The 22,504-nt window shown below is 36.9% G+C and overlaps 2 protein-coding genes across 4 annotated transcripts in view; one reads left to right on the forward strand and one right to left on the reverse strand.

Moving 5' to 3' along the window:
* LOC106059906 (protein LTO1 homolog) overlaps positions 1 to 4,857 on the forward strand; it is a 21,870-nt gene extending 17,013 nt beyond the window's left edge. For both annotated transcript variants that reach the window (XM_056032769.1, XM_013217604.2), the window contains exon 5: positions 2,034 to 4,857. In XM_056032769.1, the coding sequence (XP_055888744.1) occupies positions 2,034 to 2,108 (75 nt within the window). In that variant the 3' untranslated portion in view covers positions 2,109 to 4,857. The remainder of the gene's footprint in view (positions 1 to 2,033) is intronic.
* Positions 4,683 to 21,619, reverse strand: LOC106059908 (pyruvate dehydrogenase E1 component subunit alpha, mitochondrial-like). 2 transcript variants are annotated; one of them, XM_013217605.2, is made up of 9 exons: positions 21,470 to 21,619; positions 17,932 to 17,997; positions 17,397 to 17,570; positions 14,310 to 14,436; positions 13,899 to 13,990; positions 13,489 to 13,737; positions 10,103 to 10,239; positions 5,451 to 5,559; positions 4,683 to 5,275 (listed from the first exon to the last, which is right to left on the reverse strand). In XM_013217605.2, exons 1-9 carry the CDS (start codon positions 21,509 to 21,511, stop codon positions 5,111 to 5,113), a joined length of 1,161 nt encoding a protein of 386 aa, XP_013073059.2. In that variant the 5' UTR covers positions 21,512 to 21,619; the 3' UTR covers positions 4,683 to 5,110. The 2 variants fall into 2 exon arrangements, with proteins under 2 accessions (XP_013073059.2, XP_055888741.1); XM_056032766.1 differs by lacking the exon at positions 21,470 to 21,619 and adding an exon at positions 20,972 to 21,111.
* Positions 21,620 to 22,504: the final 885 nt, after the last annotated feature.

The raw sequence follows: 22,504 nt of genomic DNA on the forward strand, positions 1-22,504 counted from the left end.
ACAGTGCATTTTAATGCTATTAAAAAGTTTTATTTCAAAAACCTAATGTGCTATTCTTACTGACTTAGACCCTCTGCGCCGATCGGCGCATTTGCCGTCAAGCTGTTTCCACAAAAATGTGTCACTGGTAATGTCTGAAGCCTCTTCCCACCTGCTCCGAGGACCTCCAAGAATGTGTGGCGCCGAGTTGTACTAGGATGTCATCGCAACTCTTCTTATGTGTAATTCATTTTGTCGGAAAACATGTCCTGCAAACCTCATGCGACGCTGTCATAATCTTACTAAGGGGTCGACTCCCAGTTCGGCATAGGATTTCCTTGATTTAGACCCAATCTCTATAACTGACTCCTAAAATCTGTCTTAGCCATCTTTGTTGAGCCACATTTAGTGTTTTCAATTTCGGCAGATGACTGACTATTCACTTAATTAATTGAGCCCCGCCACTGGTAGAAATATGTAACCTCTCTTGAGTACGCTCTTGGAATTAAGTGACTATAGTTTGCTTTAGATTTTATATCGAAAAGGGAAGTTATATCATCAAAATCATCTGTTGGGGGTTTTAAACTAAAAAATCTCTGGAGTTGTTGTTTTTTTTTAAATTCAAAACCCCATTTAGCTACGGTCATAGAATTTAGTAACTGTAGTTTGCTTTAGAATAAATTGGATGATAGAGGTTATCCACCTGAAAATGTTCTGTAGGGGAATTTTAAACTCAAAACCATCTGGAGGGGTTTTAAACTTTTAAAAAAGCCATCTGTAGGAGAGGGATTTAAACTCAAAACCCCCAATTGTCTTGGCTACGCTCAAATAATTTTAGTGAGTAATTTGCTTTTTTTTTATATTGAAGAGGTATTTTTTAGCATTAACCACTCTGAAGGGGGGTTTAAACTTTAAACTCCTTTTGGCAACGCTCATAGATTTCTGAGTGTATTATTTTCTTTTTTTATATTGAAGATGTAATTTTTAGCTTCAAACTCCACTGGAGGGGAATTTAAACTCAAAACCCCTTTGAATACACTCATAACATGTTGAGTGTATAATTTGCTTTGTTTTTAATATTAAAGAGGTATTTTTTACCTTTAAACCCCGCTGAAGGGGGGTTTAAACTCCAAACTGAGTCAAAACCCATTTAGCTACGCTCATAACATTTTGAGTGCATAATTTGCTTTTTTTTTCATATTGAAGAGGTATTTTTAGCCTCAAACCCCGCTGAAGGGGAGTTTAAATTCAAAACTGAGTCAAAACCCATTTAGCTACGCTCATAACATTTTAAGTGCGTAATTAGCGGGGTTTTTTTTTATACCGGGTATTGAAGAGGTATTTTTTAGCTTCAAACCCTACTGAAGAGGGGGTGGGGGTTAACTCAAAACCCCTTTGGCTACGCTCATAGAATTTTGAGTGAGTAATTTTCTTTTTTCATATTGAAGAGGGGTTTATCATAAATTTTGGAGGGAGTTTAAAAATCAAAATCTTCCTTAACTGTGCTCGTGAAATTTGGGGATTGTCGTTTGCATTAATTTTGTTTTGTTTTATAGAAGAGGGAAATTTAAATGCGAAAACCCCTAGTAGGGGGTTTTAAACTCAAACCCCCCTTGTAGGGGGTTTTAAACTCGAACCCCACTGGTAAGGGGTTTTAAACTCAAAACCTCCTTTGCTGTGTTGTGGCAAGTGATAGTTTAGTATTAAAATCTCACCTAAAATAAACAAAATCGAAGCAAAAAAATCAGTCACTAAATTCCGTATCCCCCCCCCCCCCCCCTGGCTACGCCCATGCATACAGGTATTGTATTGAAAATTATAAGTGTAAAATCCTTTGTATTTTTGTTCTGAAGGTACAAAAGTAAACCACTGACTAGTATTGCAGTTACTCTCTGGGATCAGTGTTCTTTAGTATTATTAACAACCAAGTCAACAGTAACTGTTACAAAAAATGTAGACTAATTACACATTTATTTTGTGTTTTTATTTTAGACTAGTTTACACAATGCATATAGCGGATTGTAAATAGATATTTCACCATTTTACTTTTACAGCTGACCTCATTGCTTGGTATCCACATTGAATATAACTCAACTGAAACAAACACTGACAAGATCATAACATTTTGACCAAAAGTGAACAAAAATCTGTTTCCCCACTTCTAGAAAAGAAACAGCTTTCAATGTCTTGTGAACTGTAGTTGGTGCTTGATGAAAGTAATGGTCTTGGAGATGTTAAGCAGAAATTAGCTGTAAAAGATGACCACTGAAAACTTCATCCAAAATGGACCTTATCAATACCAGTAGCAAGAAAATCAAAATCAAGTCTACCAAGATTTGGGTCATAGTATATTGTGCCAAATTTTAGGCAATGATTTGATCAGTTTTTTTTTTATTTTTGTGCATATTTACTTAGTTATTTTGTTAATACTATTTTTTTTTAATCTTTAAAAAAAGTTAAAAGTTCTTAAAGTATTGAGCTTATACTGTCATTGAAAACCATATCAATCATAGATTTGGACTAGATAATTACAAATATATTTATAAATGAAAGATCCTTTTTATGAATCCTTGTTTTACTAATTTTGTTCAATAGCATCTTCTAGTCTACTGTGCACTATGATTTAAGCTAAATAGATTATTTAAGTTTAATGTTAAGAGTTGAAATGTATAGAACGTTTTAAGCCAATCAATGCTAATTGGATATTTTGAAATGCCTAATCATTCTATTATAAAATGTGGTTGACAATCATTTCACGAACTTTAAATTTGTGATAAATTTTAAATAGACTTCTTGAATAAAATATAGGCAATAATAGTATGATCTTTATTTATGTTTTATGTTCACAATCAAAATTTGTTACTATATCATTAAGATTTGTCCACCAATGTTTAGTTTTTAATTCAAATTTGAGTAGAAATCCTGACCTGAATTTCATGTCCCTTTGCAATGTAAATGGGAGACATTCTAATCACCATAGAGAGTAAGTTTTAGACAGAAACTAATTGGCAGCCTTTGTGAATCAGTTTTACTCACACATAAGATTAAGTATTTTAACTTCATTCCATACAAATAAAAAATTTAGTTGTTTTAGTTTCAACTTTTGCACTCACTATTACCAGCAGTTATGACAATGATAAAAAATAATTCAGTTATCCTTTGAAAAACAGTCGACTCTAGCAAAGGTTTATAAGAAAAGTATACTGGTAGTCTATATTCTCAGTTTTACTTGGCTTCCTAACAAGAGACTTGAGTTTAATTGTTCAGAAAAGAGATTGGACCAGAGTGCACTGAGCATAGTACACAAAGGCAATGCAAAACAAGAAAAAAAAAAACATTTAAAAAAAAAAAAAGCTTATACAAAGTGTAATTGTTTCAATTAGTTTGGATCTGTCATGTAATTAAATTTGTACTAGATCTAGACCAACAATAAATCTGTGCGGTTAATATTTTTACCAATTATTTTTGTTTAGCGTTATTTCATGCTTTTAGATTTCTCAATAGGCATATCACTATCACTTATCTGGACCAGTTGGGAAAATTGGGAGGGGTGAAAGAAAGGAAAGGATATTTGGGTAGATTTTACCATAATTGGTTTTTAAAAGCATTTATAATTTTAAAAAAAAAAGGGGGGGGGGGACAACTCTGCTAGTGAGGTACTTATAACTGGGGAAGATTGTATTCTGTTTCAAATTAGACGGGCGACCTATAAATGGGATGGATTCAGGTTATACCACCACTTCAGTCGTGTACAATTTCTTTTCATTGTTCAAGATACCAAACAAAATTACTGATAGTTAATTAACTAATTAGTTAATTTTTTTAAATTGATTCTTGTGTTCTGAGGTAAAAGAAATAATTGTGCAAAATCCGAGATTAGGTGTCAGAAAATAACATTTACAAACTTTTACCAGACAAAGACAGACAGACAAGAGTTGATATAAGCTTTGATAAAATAAAAAAAAGAAAAGAACTTCAGAAAAGGTGAGTCTCCAGGGCTGTATCTTGTATTTTAGAATGATATAAATTATACCAAGATGAAAGCATCTAGTGTCTAACCTTTTTCTTCCCTGTGACAGGATGGGGGTCAAATACATTTCTGACATGTGCCATGGGTCCATTACAATCTGCTTTATTATCCACTGTGGGTAAAAGTTTGAAGGGGCCAGATAACACTACTTAGTGTGCATGTTAGAGTTAATGCCTCGCTAATCTAGATAATGGAGTTCCAAATCTGATCAATAATAAGTCTAATTTTTACAACTATGTTGAGCATATATCTAGTAGCAGCCAATATGGAATCATCACAGTCATGAATTTTGAAGTTGGGGGTGGATCCACATAGACAATGAAAGTTACAATAGCCAGCGATCTAACCAACCACAATTACTTTTGTAGTAAGACTTTTACACTTACACCTTTGTGTGTTACGAAAAAAATCAGAATGGTGTATTTATGGAAGGTGGAACATACACCTGGTTTGAATAGTAGTTTTTTTTTAAGGTGAAAACCTTAAATAGTATGAAAAGAATCCAATTTAATTTTTATTATAAAATAAATTGTGCCAATTTCTAGAAAACAAAAAAAACTTAACATTTTATCCCAATTTCTTGTAAAAATACCTACTAAGATTTTATCCCACTTTTCTGATGCACTGGAGTTCATGTTAACCTACAAAACAAAAAACTCTAAAAGGCAAAGAATAGTTAAAGATGACAAATTTTAATATTTTTAAGACATCTATTCACATTAAACTTCACTAACTATATGTACAGTGGAGAAGGCAAGACATATTATCAACATATAAAAAAAAAAAGAGAGACAAACATTAATCTACACTTAAAAAAAAAAAAAACAACTATAAAAATGGGAAAATGACTCATTCACACAGATTGCAAGAAACACAAAATTGTTTAACAGTCCATAATTAGTCCTCTTCTTTTTTTTATTAACACATTTAGAAATGTAGACTATTTTGTAGACATATTTGTAAAATATGATCTTTAAAATGGTCAGCTTCCAGAAGGTTAAAAAAAATATCAGTGTTTATTCAATAATAAGTCTAATTTTTATATAAAAATATCAATGTTTAATCAATAATAAGTCTAATTTTTATAACTATGTTGAGCATTTATCTAGTAGCAGCCAATATGGAATCATCACAGCCACGAATTTTGAAGTTGGGAGGTGGATCCATATAGACATGGGTGTAGAGTTCTTCTGGTGGAAGTTCTGGATCATTCTTGGCAAGCTCTGCAGCATCAGCGACTTCTTTCTTTATTTCTTCTTCTATTTTCTGTAAACAACAAAAAACTATTAGTTCACTTTTGGTTGTCTTTTCTTAAACATCTCTGCTAAATTAATTTTTTTTTAAAGTAAGCAAATTTAATTTAGTTAATTTTAAGTAATTTATTACTAAATTGAGCTAAACTATATTGTAAGAGAAATAATTTACACTATTATACTGGTACCTTAATTTCAGCTTCAGAGACCACTCCAGCTTGTACAATGACATCTTTGAATTTTCCAATGGGATCTCTTTTCTGCCTGACTTCTTGAACCTCTTCTCGAGTACGGTAACTGAAACAATATATTAACTCCTTCAATAAATTATATTGTTACGACTTTGGAGTAGACTAAAGAAAGTTAACTCACCGATTGTCAGGTCGCTGATATCCTTCTGGTTGCAGAAGCACAATCCACTACGAACAGTCAATAATCCAAGTAATCGAAATAATTTCACAGTTCACCTAATCAAATGTACATCCAACTATTCACAAAAACTGATTCAAGAAAAACAATCCGCCGTTTAAAAAAATCCTCGGTCTTAACTAAAGTCTCTTCACACATTTTACCTTAGTCAAGGTCATTTACGCCCAACAGCATAAACAAAAATCACCCTACTTTGCACGTGGAAACAAAAAATGGTTAGTCAGGGAGGAACAGGGTTACAACACTGCCCCCTCCCTATTTCTGTTCGTCCTGAACAGACCCTGGTCTCCTCACAATACTGGTGCAACCGATGCAGGTGCACAACCTCGTCCTGGAACACCAAACCAGTCTGGCCGAGCCCATTTTCACTGTCTGGCACGACGTCCGCAAACTCCAGCAACATTTGCCTACCCCCACCGCATTCTACCTCCGATAGGTCCTCACCCTCATCTCCAAATATCCGATCAACTCAAGAATCACATGACAAGGCACTAGCTACAGGGGCCACCGCATCACACGATGCAATAAGTTCCATTGGACAACAAGTGGCGATAACAGTCTTCTTCTGAAGGTTGTAAGCTTGAGTGTCAAACTTCAAAACCCGACCAGGTACCCTTCGGTCGTTTCTTTTAACAGCCAGTATTCTCCCCACAGGCAGTCTACTGCATGCTTCCTTTGACTGCTCTATAAGGCTTGCGACAGACACAGGACCATTACCGTCTATTATGTCACAACTAATGGCTTCAGACTGTGCGGGTTTCCTGGTACCTTTCGTTATCAATACCCTCTTTATCTGTTCTTCTTCCATGTCGTTCCCCAGCAACGGAATTTCAAGATTTCCATATTGCACTGTGCCACCCTCAGTGTTCAAGGAGAGTCCAAATAACTGCATGAAGTCTAGTCCCAGAATACACTCATCCATGATATTGGCGTCCAAGAATTCATGACTAAAATGTTGATTTGCAATCTCAATGTTTACAGTGATCTGTCCTACAACTGGCAAAAGTTCTCCACTAGATGTTTTTATAGAATAGCCACTTATTTCATGTATTACGTTATTCTCAATGAGACTAGGATGAATTATCGATCTCGATGCGCCTGTATCTAATAGAAATCTGCAAAAACGAACTCCTATTTTCCCTTGCACTCTAAGACTTCTATTTTTTCCTAGCACAGCTACTGGGATGATAAGCCTAGGGCTTCCTGTGAATCTCGCTGCCTGTCTCCGCCCCACGAGACTGACAGAATCTAGTTTTCCTGGTTCTGAGATTGGATACTGGCCTGGTGACTACCCAATCCCTGTCTCTCTCTTGGTGGGCCTGCATATCCTCGGGTACAATTTCTCTGAATGTGGCCAGGAGCATTGCTATTCCAACAGTGAACGACCGGTCTATTTGGTCTGGGCATTTGCCGAGACCGTCGGTCATCTATAGTTTCCACTACTTGTCTGATGATATCCGTGAGGTCCTCCTCCTGAACATGAAGCCCCCGACTGAAATGGGTCATTTTTGATGCGTCTTTAGCTGCCTCAAAAGATAAGGTGTATACCAAAGCATCGCTTGCCTCTCTTTTTCCACTTAATCTGATAGCCTTCTTCAATTCGAGGTCACGAACACCATCAATAAACGCGTCTGTTATGAGAACTTCTAAGATCTCCTGGGTCAACGTTGGATAAGCCAGGCGTGCCAGTCATTCAATATCTGCCATTAACTCCTGTAGTGTCTCTCCTGGTTTTTGCTGCCGAGTCTTCACTAAACTTCCTTTCATTGTTCTAACAATGACCTCGTAATCTTGCTGGTCGTTAACTATCTGTAGCAATTCAGAGGCTTTCCCTCGCAATGCTAACATTAATCCAGTTGCTTTTTCCTCGTTCGTACTCCAGTTGTTCACTTTAGCAGCTGCCTCAAATTGTCTTTTATAGACTGACCATGAGACTGTACCATCAAAAATAGGTGGCTTGACTTTCCAAGTTGCTTTGCTCGATCCTGAATTTGTTTTTATGCGTTGAACCTTGCCCAGCTCGACCTTGACTGCCTGGACCTCGTCGTTAAGGGCTTTAATCTTTTGCTCCATCTCTGCTGTAAGCTGTGACTTCACAGCGGCGATTTCCTCCCTTAACTTACTTCTGAATTCCTCCAGATCTGTTTTCAGACCAGTCGCCATTGCTCGCATTGACCCTAGAAGTTCCTCTTTTATTTCACTCAACATTCTGCCGAGATCAGCCTTCATTTCAAACTCGTAAGTGTCCGGGTCAAACCAGTCTTCTTTCAAAGCATCTCTCAGACTGCTAACAAGGGCTTCTTTGTTTCCTGACGCTGCAATGTCCCGCTTCTTTAACTCCTACAGATTTCGTTAATCTGGAGCTCATGTAGGCGTTTAGAAGTAGACATGTTGGTAAGTAGAGTAGGCGCTATCCCGCTTCGACACCAGTTGTTACGACTTTTGAGTAGACTAAAGAAAGTTAACTCACCGATTGTCAGGTCGCCGATATCCTTCTGGTTGCAGAAGCACAATCCACTACAAACAGTCAATAATCCAAGTAATCGAAATAATTTCACAGTTCACCTAATCAAATGTACATCCAACTATTCACAAAAACCGATTCAAGAAAAACAATCCTCCGTTAAAAAAAATTCTCGGTCATAACTAAAGTCTCTTCACACATTTTACCTTAGTCAAGGTCATTTACACCCAACAGCATAAACGAAAATCACCTTACTTTGCATGTGGAAACAAAAAATGGTTAGTCAGGGAGGAACAGGGTTACAACAATATATTTATAATGACTTCAGTGGCGTAACTAGGGTGGGGGGAGAATTTGAAGATCCCCGTTCCCCCACTTGAGGGGGGCCCCCAAATGGGTGTCCAAAATTTGTTTTGAATAAATTAAATATTACGTCACTGTCTTGTAATCTTGCTTTTCACGTTGTTATTTAATTTAGTGACCTTGTTCTATTTACTCCACACAGATTATTAACACTTCCATGCGGGGTTACTCTCAATTTCAAAGGAGTAGCTTCCATAGCGCGGAATAGTGCCGTGTTACTCTTAGGAAGTAACTTGGTATATAGGGTAGTTTATTTCATCATCCTTATCATTTAAAAAGAAAGCACTAAAAACAAAGAAGACCATGGACGTGTCGAAGAAAAGTATTACTATTCAGGTGATTCATACAAAGGTACAGCAAAAAGTGAAAGTGTCTTGATGAAGGTAGTGGTACTGAAGAGACTTCAGGGGAATACCTTTTACCACAGTCAGAGAAAACATCTGAAGTGATGATGAGTCAAGTGATGGTCTTCCAAAATCACTTTCTCCAGAAGTAGAAGAAGCTGTAATTAAGTACAAAGACTTCGGATATATCAAGCCTGGAATTTTATCTGAGGAACTGCGAGCAAAAATTGTGCTAAAGTGTCGCTTATTTTTCCAAAACAAAGATGAACGATATTTGTTTCCAGTAGAGTTCACCCAAATTTGATAAATCACAAAGTTTGACATTATGATTCACTAGAAAGCTTCCAACAGAAGAAATTTTCTCTTTATTTTGTTTTGCATGGGTACTGTTTTCTGAGGCATCAAAAAAGACATCTAGTGCATTGAGCAAACCTGGAGTTGGTTTCACCAAATGGAAGAAACCTGAAAGACTGAAAGAACATGAAGAAGGAGTCCATTACAGACAAGCTCTTTTGAAGTGGAAGTTAGAAGAAGAAAAGCTTAAGGCAGAACCAGATGAACTGTCACATATGTTTAATGCGCAAATTTTTGAAAAATCAGCAGTATTGTAGAGATATTCTGAAGCGTGTAGCAGCAGCTATTAAGTACTTAGCAAAAACAAACTCAAGCTTACGTGGTCACAAAGAAAAACTGAATTCACCCAATCCTAGCATCTTTGAAATTTCTTGCAGAATTTGATGAAGTTAAGAAACACCACTTACATAGAATTGAATATGGGAAGACACATTATTTGTCACCAGAAATTCGAAATGAGTTCATAAACTTGATGGGCATTAGGGAATTAATTGCTGGGAAAGTCAAGCAAGTTTGATACTTTTCTCTGATGCTTGATTCCACCCCAAATGTTTCTCATCAAGAACAGGTATCCCTAATAGTTCGTTACTTGGATGTTGATAATTTCAAAATAAAAGAGTCATTCATTGGTTACTTTGAAAGTTTGAAACCTAGTGGACAACATTATGAAAAACTTGTTCTGAAAACTCTTAACAGACATTGGACTGGACTTTGCTCTGTGCAGAGGTCAAACCTATGATAACGCATTGAGTGGCTGTCTGTCAGGCCTGCAGAAACTTCTCTTAGACATAAATCCAAAGGCAACATTACTGAACTGTGATAATCACAAAGATTTACTTTGAAGAAAAATTATAGATAGGAAAAAAAGTACTTATAAAGGTATTACCTGGTACCTGGGTCACTCATACTGTGACCATGATATCTGTAGGTAAATGCTTCAATTACAATAGGACCATTTTTAAGAGCATAATCTTTAGCGAATCGTGTGGCTTCTCTAACAGCAAGTACATCCATACCATCCACCTAATTGAAAGAAAAGTTTTAAAATGTCAACAAAAATGTAAATGTATTAGAAATTTTTTTTTTCATTCTCCAATGTCTCTAAAATTTTTGTTTGCATTATTCTTTATTATATTTGTATTGATGATAATAATAAAGCTATATACATAAAGTAGTGTCTACAAACAGGCTATTAATAAAAAAAATGTCTTAACATACATACATACTTATATTGTTGAAAATTTATGGCAACTGGACCCAATGAATAACAAGGATTCAAAGTTGATGGGGATGTTTATCTACAAGATGACTACAAATGAGAATGATGATGAGATGATAAGACATCAAACACACAGCTGTAATCGGTCTTGAATTCTAGGCTCTCATGTCTGTTGCCAATTTACAGCAAATGAAAGGGTACAACAACAAGGCAATAGCAGGAATGCTTTCAATTTCCCAGGAGTGACTTCCACAACACTGCACCACTAGCTTCAATGACTGCACAATAAAAGGACTTTAACTACTAGTCCTTCACCTCATCTCTGTTCTGAATGGTGCACTTCTGCACGCTTAGTTCATAATGATAATAGTGTGCAGTGCAGCGTTGTAACACTGTCTATATTAACAGTAAGGGTTCACCGGATAGTCCCTTTGGCTTTGGCTGAATATCACTGCCGAATAGTTGGCAGGATAATAAAAACTACACTGTAGTACCTATATTTCTATTAATATTGTTAGATGCCTCAGCGCTAAGTCTTTTACAGATGCATCAAATACTTAAAAAACGAAACAACGCAGGCGAAAGACAAACAATATAAGGGCAGTCAACGCTGATAAACGATGTCGAACAAGAAGTTTAACACTTAATGAAGGGAACAGTCGAATGTTGTCAAACTAAATCTCTACATCAATAAAAACTTGCCAATATTCATAAAGTGGACATGATTCAATAATGTCAGTTCTGAAATACATTAACATTTATGTTTCAAATAAAAGAATATGCTTTTAAAACTATGACTATGCACCATCATTTAGTACAAAGACAAGGTGTGTTCATCTAAATAGAAATAAAACTTTACATTTTAAATTCGCATTACATGGCTGGCACATTTTAAAATTTTAACTTTAACTTTGAGTGGGCTAGTTAACGTGTAATATTCCTTAACTATATCATGCTGACCAGACATATATCTAGATGTGCGGGTATATCTCCAGAGCTAGAGATGAACAACCCCCACCTTCTTTTGTTTGTTTAGTCCATAACAATGAGTTCATAGATAGACAGGTGACCACATTATACCAGATGTCAACATGTTGACACTGTCTAGAGGTCACACTTTACAAGGGAACTGAGTTTGTTAGCTTGGAGAAGAATCTTTATTAGGGGGTGGGGTCTGGACTTCAAGCCACACCTCTACGCAGGTAACAAGGGTAGAGATGAACAACTCCCACCCCCTTTTATATGTTTAGCCCATCACATTGAGTTCATTGATAGACAGCTGACCACCAAGTCAAATACCATAGAGGTTGGTACACTCTAGAGGTCACACCAGAGAACTGAGTTTTTTTACTTAATTAGGGGGCTGGACTTCAAGCCACACCTTAACAGGGGTAACCGGACAATGAGTTTGCTTATTCTGAGAAAAATCTCAATCATGTAGCTGGACCAAAGGCCACACCTCTTCACAAATGCCTAGTTTGCTTACTTGGATATAAATCTCTTTTCCTAGCATGTTAACTTGAATATTACTACCGCCTTAAGTGTCTTGATTTGATGACGATATTCTTAATAATTTGAGAGTGTCAAGTAACTCCTTATTTCAGATTTTGTAAACTTACAATGCATACTTTGCCACTGTGTATCAGGCCAGGTCGACTTTTTACACCCAAAGGCCTAATTCCGTGCTTTTTTATTACAAAAACAATGATAAAATCAGGAAGAGGTTTCTAACATACTTTGCCTATGCTCGAGAAAAAAACACATGTGATGGTCAACACCATCAACTATACACACTATACCAGGACTACATGTGTTGGCCCACAACATCTATCTGACCAGGTTGTTAAAATCTGTTGAGGGTGTGGAGGAGTTATTTTCTTCTCTAATTGCTTTTCCTAATACTCTTAGATCTATAGAACTGTAGATTTACACATAATATGTAATAATGTAAATAATGTAAATGTAATAATAGACCAGATTACAATTTAATCTATGCTTCGGCATCATCTAAGGTTCAAGCTATAAATAGGTTAATAAAATATCTTTTACTGCAAATGAATGAATCTAAAATAATAAATATTAACCTACAACACTTCAGATTCCAACTATTAACAAGAAGTTACTGTCAGTATTAAGCCCTTGAAGCCAGAACCAGAAGCCTGACCAGTCGTTGGTCTGAAATTCATGAACACATATACATCCGAACACTACACAAGCCAGATTGCACTTTACCTTAGAGAGATTTACATTAGTAACTAGTTCAATATATATTTATGTATTTTACATTGTCCACGCCACTCACCCCTTTACAGTTGGTGGACTCGTACATATACACACACTCATGCTACACAGATTAGTTTGTGATAGATCTGTTTATAAATACTGTTAAGCTTTAATTCATCAATCATAAACAGAGTTTAAAGCAACATGGGAGGTAAATAAAAGGAAAACCATTATTACGAATATAAGTATGTCATTTAACAGTTTTGCAAAATGCTCAGCAACACAAGACATGTAGGGCCGAATATCAAATTTCATTATCCAGCAATATTTGGCTCCGGACGAATATCAAAAATTACTATCCGGTGCACCCCTAATTAACAGAACTAATTATGAAATTCTTTCAAAAAGACCACGCTTTGTCAGTGTCTTTTTTTTCATTTGTATTTTGGTAATAAAAGAGAAAGAATCATGTTATTGTAAGTTTACCAGGAATACCAAAGAAACAAAGAGTAAAATAAAGTGTTGAGGTATGGCTTTGTTTGTGATGAAAGGTTTCAGCTTCACACCTATATCTATTGATGTAAATGTGGTTAGAAGCACTTGAGGGGTTGGGGGGAGGGGAATAAATGCTTTTATAGATGTACTCTAATGGAGGACTGATACCAAGAGAACAGGAAATGTTTGCTGCAATTTTCTGTTTATTTGGTATTTGTATTTAATTATGTTCATCTTTAATTCAAACCACACTTCCTTGAGTCTTTTTTTTTTTAATCTACATGAAATCTATGTACATTACTTTTATTTACTTGTAACTATGAAAAACACATTACCCAAATTCCAGGAATATAGTCTCCCCTTGAATAGTAGTCTACGCTAGCTGAAGATCTAGCCATTGATGTCCCCATACCGTAGCCATTATTTTCACACACAAAAATACATGGCAAATTCCAAAGCTTGGCAATATTGTAAGCTTCAAAAATCTGTCCCTGATTTGCTGCACCATCACCATACAGAGCAATGCACACTTTTTCTTCATTTTTGTATTTATGAGCAAAAGCTATACCAGCACCTAGCGGCACCTAGAAAAATTATATCACAAAAAAAGGAGTTAGTTTGAATATTTACAAGCATACTTACAAGCAAACTAAATCAACAACTACTTTTAAAATAAATATTTAAGTGGTACTAAAAAGGACCTGTGTTAATGACATGTTTGTAAAGGTAATAAATATGTGATCACCTGTGCACCAACTATTCCATTTCCACCATAAAAATTTTTGGCATACATATGCATAGAGCCGCCTTTACCATTAGCACAACCAGTCTTTCTTCCTGTTTAATATAATTTTTTACAAAACACAAACTGCTTTTAAATAAAAATGAGTGATGAAAAATCAAGACTACAGTGTTATAAAGATAGAGACTCACTGGCACTAGGTCTACTAATAACTTCTTATGTTGGACAACTAGTAAAACATGGAGAATATTTGTAAAAGAAAAAAAATGATAAGAATTAAATTTGGCAGACAGGATTTTACTTAACATTTTGATGGGTATAATTTTGTTTTGTTCACTTGCACTGTATAAATTGTTTGTCACTACTGGTAGCGGTACATTCAAAGAAGAAACTGTTTCTAAGAGAAAAGTTCACCTGTAAGCTCTGCAAGTACACTACGAACATCAGCCCCCCTAGTGTAGGTCCAACCATGGGCTCTGTAAGCAGTAATGACAGAATCTTCATGTGTAATGGCTCCTTCCATCCCAACAGCTACAGCTTCCTGTATACAAATGATCTCATATTTATAAAAACAAGTTATTCTAAATTAAAATTCCCATTGAAAAACAAGAAAGCATAAATCATTCAGTACATTACTTAGACTTAGACTTAGGTCCTCCCGCGCCGTTCGGCGCATTGGGCGGCAAGCTGTCTCCATAATGATCTGTCACTGGCAATGTCTGGAGCCTCCTCCCATCTGGTGTCCACTGTTCTGAGGTCCTCCATGAAGGTGTGTCGCCAGGTAATACGAGGACGTCCCTGTTTGCGCTTTCCTCGTTTTGGCTTCCAGGTTATCGCAACTCTTGGTGTGCGTAATTCATTTTGACGTAGAACATGTCCCGCAAACCTCATGCGACGCTCAGTCACAACCTCACTAAGTGTTCGACTCCCAGTTCGGCATAGGATTTCCTTGTTTGAGATCCGGTCTGTGTAACTGACTCCCAAAATCCGTCTCAGCCATCTCTGTTGAGCCACATTTAGTCTTTTCTCAATTTTGACAGATGACTTCCACGTCTCACATGCATATGTAGCAGTTGGAATGACGATTGTGTTGAGAAGGTGTATTTTTGTCTCGAGTCCAATGGCTTGGCTAGTCCAAATAGGCTGCAGCCTTTGGAAAATGCTCCCTGCCTTTCCTATTCGACATGCTACATCATGGTAAGCATCTCCATCATTTGTTATGATGCTGCCAAGGTACGTGAACTTGTCCAGCTCTTCAAGCTTTGACTCGCCAAGTCTGATGGGGACACTCTTTGCCTTATATCCCACTCGCATAATTTTAGTCTTATCCAAGTTTATGCGGAGGCCAATTTTGGGTGCCTCTCTGTCTAGGCTCTCCGTCATTTCTTGAATGCATTTATTTGTAGCCCCGAGTAGTGCAACATCATCAGCAAAGTCCAAGTCCATCAATCGGAGTTGTTCATGCCATGGAATACCAAAGGCAGTCTGGTTCATTGCTCTCCTCATTATGTAGTCGATGGCTAGGAGGAAAAGGAAGGGAGATAAGATGCACCCCTGTCTCACACCTGTCTCGATTGTAAAAAACTCTGTTGTTCCCTCTTCTGTTTTAATGCAGCAACTAGACTGACTGTAAAGGCGTCGTAGGATCTGGACGAATTTTTCTGGGATACCGTATTCTCTAACTATTTTCCATAGTGATTCTCGGTGGACACTATCAAACGCTTTTTTGAAGTCCACAAAACTGATCATTAGCCGTTGTTGGTACTCAAGACTTTGTTCTATGATATTTCGTAAAACGAAAATCTGCTCTGTACATGATCTGCCTCTTCGGAAACCTGCTTGTTCTTCTCTGAGCCTTTCATCTACAGACTGTTGAAGCCGTCTCAACAAAACAGTGCTGAAAACTTTGCCTGGGACAGAGAGGAGAGACATGACAAGGAGCACATTGGTGGTGTAGGAATCATCATGTCTAAAATAGCAGCTTCAGCGCTAATTGCTTGGAAGCCGGTCAGTGACCGCATCATTACAGCTCGACTCCAAACAAAGCAAATTAAAGTCACTACCATCCAAGCTTATGCTCCTACAGAGGATGCAGAAGATACCATCAAAGATCATTTCTATAATCAACTACAAACCACTCTTGATGAAACACCTACTCACGACCTAATTCTACTGATGGGAGACTTTAACGCCAAAATCAATCCCAACCGAACTGGCTTTGAATATGTAATGGGACCATATGGCTCTGCAGAAAACATCAGTGATAATGGCGAGCGCTTGATTTCTCTCTGCGCATCCAACAGCCTTTCAATTGGAAACACATATTTTAAGCACAAACAAATACACAAAAAAACATGGCGATCACCAAATGGAGAAACCTTCAACGAGATAGATTACATTTGCATCTCCAAACGATGGAGGTCATCTCTGTTAGACGTGCGGACCCGCAGAGGAGCTGATATCGGCTCAGACCACTACCTTGTCAGTGGCAAATGTAAGCTCCGATTGAAACGCCAACCAAAACAAACCACACGACCCCGCCCATTTAATGTAGAGAAGCTTAAAGACGGCAATACTGCAGCACAGTTCCAATTGAAACTAACGAACCGCTTTGAGGCTCTTGCAGATATATTGACCCTTGAAGAAGAGTGGGCCAACTTCAAAGATACCACTATTGGATGCGCGGAAGAAGTTATCGGAAGGAGGCGAGGCTCATACAAGGAACGGTGGATACAAGACAGAACATGGAAATTGATAGATGAGAGGAAAGAGGCCAAACGTAGACGAGATCAGAAAAATGAAACACAGGATCGCAGCCTAGCGGAAGAAGCCTATAGGGAAGCAGATCTGAAAGTAAAGAGAAGCTGTCGGCAAGATAAACGGGACTGGATTGAGCAGAAGGGACAAGATGCACAAGCAGCTGCAAGCAGAAATGACACAAAAACCCTCCATCGTATTGTCCGAGATCTCACTGGAGCAAAGAGTGGACATGGGGCACCAATAAAAGACAAGCAAGGCAAAACTTTGTTAACCAAAGAAGAACAGGATGCAAGATGGGTAGAGCACTTTAAAGAGACCCTTAACCAACTGTCGCCAGACCTAACTTACATATTCAAGGACCCCTCTCCAGACAATGATCTCAAGGTCAAGACAGACCCAATAACTGCTGAGGAGGTTACCATGGCCATAGCAGTGCTAAAGAATAACAAAGCACCAGGACTAGACATGATATCAGCAGAAATGCTAAAATATGGGGGACAGTGCATTGTTAACAGAATGACTGATCTCTTAAATCTCTGTTGGCGAACTTCAAAAGTCCCAGAGGACTGGCAAAAGGGAGTGATTGTAAAGCTTCCAAAAAAGGGCAACTTGGCAGATTCAGTACATTAAATAAAATAATCTTATTCATACCTAATATTTTTAATCATTATTTAGAACAAGTAAGATAAGCAATATAATTACATTCTTAGAAAACAAACATTTAAAAAAATTGTGAACAACCTGCCCAGAATAAAGATGACAAAACCCACGAATGATTTTAGACTTATATAAGTTGGCAGCTGTAGTTTCCAAGACCCTAATGGTTCTCATTTGTCTGTAATATTTGAGGGCTTCATCTCGACCATATGTTACTGTTGTCTTGGGACCCTCCTCCAGGCGATGTAATTTATAGGGCTAAAAATAGTTTTGGAAAAGTACACACACTATTAAAAACATTATTTTTAAAAAATGAAACTAAGTTTTGTTAAACTCTAAATACAACAATACAATGGTAATACAAATAGTAAGAAAAATGACATCCTTAGATTTTTTAAACTATGTTCATGTTATAGCATTAAATAAATGTAACCAGTTCATGAAAAAAAAAAAAAAGATTTTTTTTCCCTGTAAGAATAAAAATAATAATTATCCAATCTTAAAGTGAACAAAGTTTGTAGATGTTACAGAGATAATATTAATAACAATAACAAATGTTGCTTACTTTAAATATATATACTTCATAGATAAATAAATGAACCCTTTATCAATTACTTACAGTAACATTATGAACAGCTTCAGTCGCCGTTGAGTAAGAACATCCTTGAAGTGCCTTGAGGGGAACCTGAAAGGAAACAGAAATTTTTAAAATAATAAAAGTTTTTGTCATTATTTGAGATTGTACAGGACATTGTATTTATTTCTCAGATATTCCAAATTATTGATTCTAATGCAAGATTTACGTTTTATTAACTTGTTCAGACTAGTTTGGATGCTGCTTGATGGGGGAAAAAATTGTACCACATGTGATTTGTGACATGTTTTATTTTTGTCTTCTAAAAAAAATAGAATGTAGTCGAAGTCTAGTTAAAATATTTTAGTCACAGACTTTACTAATAGGTTACTGACTATTATCTTTAAAATCTTATTTTAAAAACTTTTATCAGTAGTGTTACACATGCTACGGTATCCCATTTTTTAAACTGAGCCCAAACATAACCTCCCAAAGTGCTCAAAAGCTTTCATTTCTCTATCTAGCTGCTAAATACAAGAGAAATTCAAATTATACTAAAATAACAAACAATAAAGTTAGTTGTACTTTAATCATTAATGGTGTCCCAGTGATGCACCTGAAAGAAGACAAAAGTGGGTACCAGTACCCCTAAACCAGCACTGCTGAGGAAATGTACATATTCAAATTCATATTTTTTTCACTATTGATACTGTTATAACCCTGGCATGCACACCACCATCCAAGATAGTGCAGAAGGTGCGCACTATTAGAGACTAGTCTAAGAAGGATGTTGACATTATCTAGAACCGATATGAAGATGCTGTGCATAAGGCAGATGTTCTACATGTATGTGATGTCCTTGTGTAAAAAAACACCTATATATCTCGTTGAGTTGCCTTCCTTCAGTTATTACATTGTCTGGAAGTGGCATTATAGGCAACTCAACAAGTGGAGGTAGATTTGATCACAATGACATCTTTGAAACAACTAGACCAACTCTTAGTTAAAGAGCTTAAGCAGGAACTTCGTTACCAACGTCTTAAGCTTGGTGGTAGCAAGGAGGTGCTTACAGCTCCTCTTTGGCAAGCCCTGATCGATGAAGAAGAAGATCTGGAGACCTACCTATTTGAAATTGAGCCAGAGATTGTTGAGCTCATTGGCAAGATACAGGAAGGTATTGATGCAATAAATAAAAAGGATGGGGAACAAGGTAGACAACATGGTATCACAAGCGAAAGAAGGAATAGACTCGTTGATGAAGGAGCAGTTGCCCGTAGACTCGTTGGTGAAGTTGCATGGTCAGGGCTGTGGCTGCACAAACAGTGGTGACTGAGACGCTGGGGATTGAAGCGTTGTCTTTGACTGTTTTGTGGGCAAGTCTTGTGGGTGTGAATTTAAAGACGAGAAACGTGCTGCAATGATCTCAACGGGATATATCAAATCAAAAGAAAAGAGACAAATGAAGAAACTGGAGTCTGTTATGTGCCTGAAGCTTTTGTTCCTGTTGGACCTGTTATGAGTACCTCAATGAGCCGGTCAGATCAAGACAACGTTGGGTCTGCGTCCAAGCCTGTTGCTAAGGATCTTAAAGACCTCTGTTTATCTGCCGGTGCTCACGAGAGAAATTTGAAGCTCAATAAATCCAGAAGTTTAGCATGAACTGTACTTGCAGAACTTCACACAGCGAATGTGGATGTCAAGAAAACAACCAACAAAGCATTTGTACTTCTGCCATCATAATCGACATTGGCATAGAAGAATGTCAGTCAATCCAGGCTAAATCTGAGCTCTCAAGAGGAAGACAGCTTCAACTTGGTTTGCAATGTGCCTGCATGTGAACCTGAAGCTCCCTTAAGAGGCGTCTGACAGGATGGTCTGCTGATACAGTGTGTCCGATCAACGGCTGTGTTGAAGAAAACAGTGCTCGACACTATCTCTTTGTGTGCCAAATGGCCACGTCATTGTCTCAAGAACAGCCTGATGAACTGAAGAAAGAGAAAGCGGCACTGGAGGAAAACAGTGCGGATGGCTTCATGGGTAACACACTCCGTGAGCCTGTGGCTTCCACCGATCGATCTCCACCTGAACTGTCAAACCTCCACTGCACTGTTTCTTTTCGGGATGAAAAACACTAAGAAGGAGGCAATGTTATAACCTTGCCATGCACACTGCCTTCCAAGATAGTGCAGAAGGTGCGCACTATTAGAGACTAGTCTAAGAAGGATGTTGACATTAGAGAATGATTTCCGCCCAAGTCTAGAACCGATACGAAGATGCTGTGTTCATGGCAGATATCCTATGCCTTTGTCATGTTTCCATGTAAATAAACACCTATATATCTTGTTGAGTTGCCTCCCTTCAATTATTACAATACAATGGCTGAAGAAGTGAATACACTTGAAATGAAACCAAAAATTTCAACTTTACTTTACTATTTAGATCATGACACTTTTTTGATATGTGAGGTCTGATTAGGTGTTCTACAAACTACTAGAATGTGCGAAGTGTTCTGTTAGAGAAAAAAATTTGGGGAAACAATGCTCTGTACATAATATAGATCAGTAGATCTATCATTAAGAACTAATCTAGAATCTACTAAAATAAATTTATTAAAAATCTAAATTCTAGATCGAACTATTGTCTATTATTAGTAGAACTGTATTATTAAATCTAGATAGATCTAGTTCTAAAGTAATGTCAGTATCAGTAATGATCTGACACTACTGACAGTGACATCATGGCTACTGTCTGCGGGCTTTTTCAGTGCACAGACCAAAGGTTTGGAACTCACTCCACAGTCCACATTGATCTCAGAGAGACAACATGACTCTACATTCAAGAGGTACATTAATACCTACCTGTTAAATTTTTTTTTAGATTAGAGTAGACTCACTGTTAAATTAAATCATATTATAATTAAATTTAAATGATCATAAGTCTTCACTCTAAGTTAGTTAGTTTGTTTGTCATTTTAGCTGTCGTGTTTGTAATGTTATTACAGCGCTTTGAGCCTACATTTTGTTTGTTAACACTAACAGTGCTTTATAATAGTTTATAAATACAATTATTATTATTATGAACTAACCCTATTATTGCCAAGTGGACGAAATATTCTAAAGAACTGCATTCTTGGCTAGGGTTTCTCACTCAAAAGCTACGGTCTGCGGGCCTTTTCAGTGCACAGACCAAAGCCAAAGGTTTGGAACTCACTCCACTCCACATTGATCTCAGACAGACAACATGATACTCTACTTTCAAGAGTGCCGTGAAGAGGAACATTAATACCTACCTGTTAAATTTTTTTTTAGATTAGACTCACTGTTAAATTAAATCATATTATAATTAAATTTAAATGATCATTACTGTTCATTACGACATTAATCTTCACTCTTTCTCTTGTCTTTGTTTGTTTGTTTGTCATTTTACTAACTTTTAGTATGGCTAAGTTTTACTCAGTTTAGCTGTCATGTTTGTAATTGATTAGTATTGACTATTGTTATTTATTACAGCGCCTTGAGCCTACATTTTGTTTGTTAACAGTAACAGCGCTTTATAAATAAAATTATTATTATTATGAACTAACCGTGTTATTGCCAAGTGGACGAAATGTTCTAAAGAACTGCATTCTTGGCTAGGGTCAGGATTGGGAATTTGTGTGATTTGTAAATATCTTCTGAGGTCAAATACTATTTTACATTAACCGGAAGTGTTACTTATTTTCGTGATTTCATTTCGGCAGATTTCGTTGAAGTTGCTGAAATTATATTATTATTACATTTATTATTTAACGAGCAGATACCCGTGCTGCGCTAGGTTGAAACCCGGTATATATAATATGTACAAGCTCTTATTAGACCCATCAGTTGTAGTTCTCTCGTCTCCCCCTCATACACATAATCAACAGCCTCTGCCCAACAAAACACAGTGGAAAAGCCAGCATTACAATAACATCGCATAATTTAATATAATAATCTATTTCTCATCTAGATCTAGATAATTTATCATAAGTGTCATAGTGTGTGTGTGTGTGTGTGCAGAAAAGTATTAAAGTTTAAAATGTAAAGACTGTAATTATAATACTGATAATATGTAGAACAAGTTAGAACGACTAGCTCGCTGATAATGAGAATTATAGTCCTGCGCTCCGGCAATCATCATAAGGCCTGTAGTATCTCACCTCTTCTCCCCCCCCCCTCACATCTCTGCACTGGTGGTGATGGAAGCATAGAGACCCCCAACAAACATGACACTATTCAATCACCGTTCCTAAGGGTCGTTTTTTATGGCTGGTGTGATAATGAATATGCTGGAGTTTCCCTTATAACATGAGCGTATCGGCTACGAGCCATTGGTAAAAAGGATGTAAAAATGTACATCTGCTTGGATCTTTCCCAGACAGAAGTTTGTTCAGACAGGCAGATGGTGGTGTAATGTACTAGTTTAGAGAGTAGGTTAGTTTTGTTAGATAAATATATTGTGTATAGTTTTAACGACGGTAAAAGTAATGACGTAGTAAGACAGACTAATGACGTAGTAGACTTAGGCGAACAAGAGACCAACATGCATGGCGTTATGTTAGAAGTAGGTTGTGTTTTGAATAGTAGTTGAATAGTAATAT

This window comes from Biomphalaria glabrata, chromosome 6 (genome assembly GCF_947242115.1).
Source record: "Biomphalaria glabrata chromosome 6, xgBioGlab47.1, whole genome shotgun sequence".
In the NCBI taxonomy this organism is placed as follows: domain Eukaryota; kingdom Metazoa; phylum Mollusca; class Gastropoda; family Planorbidae; genus Biomphalaria; species Biomphalaria glabrata.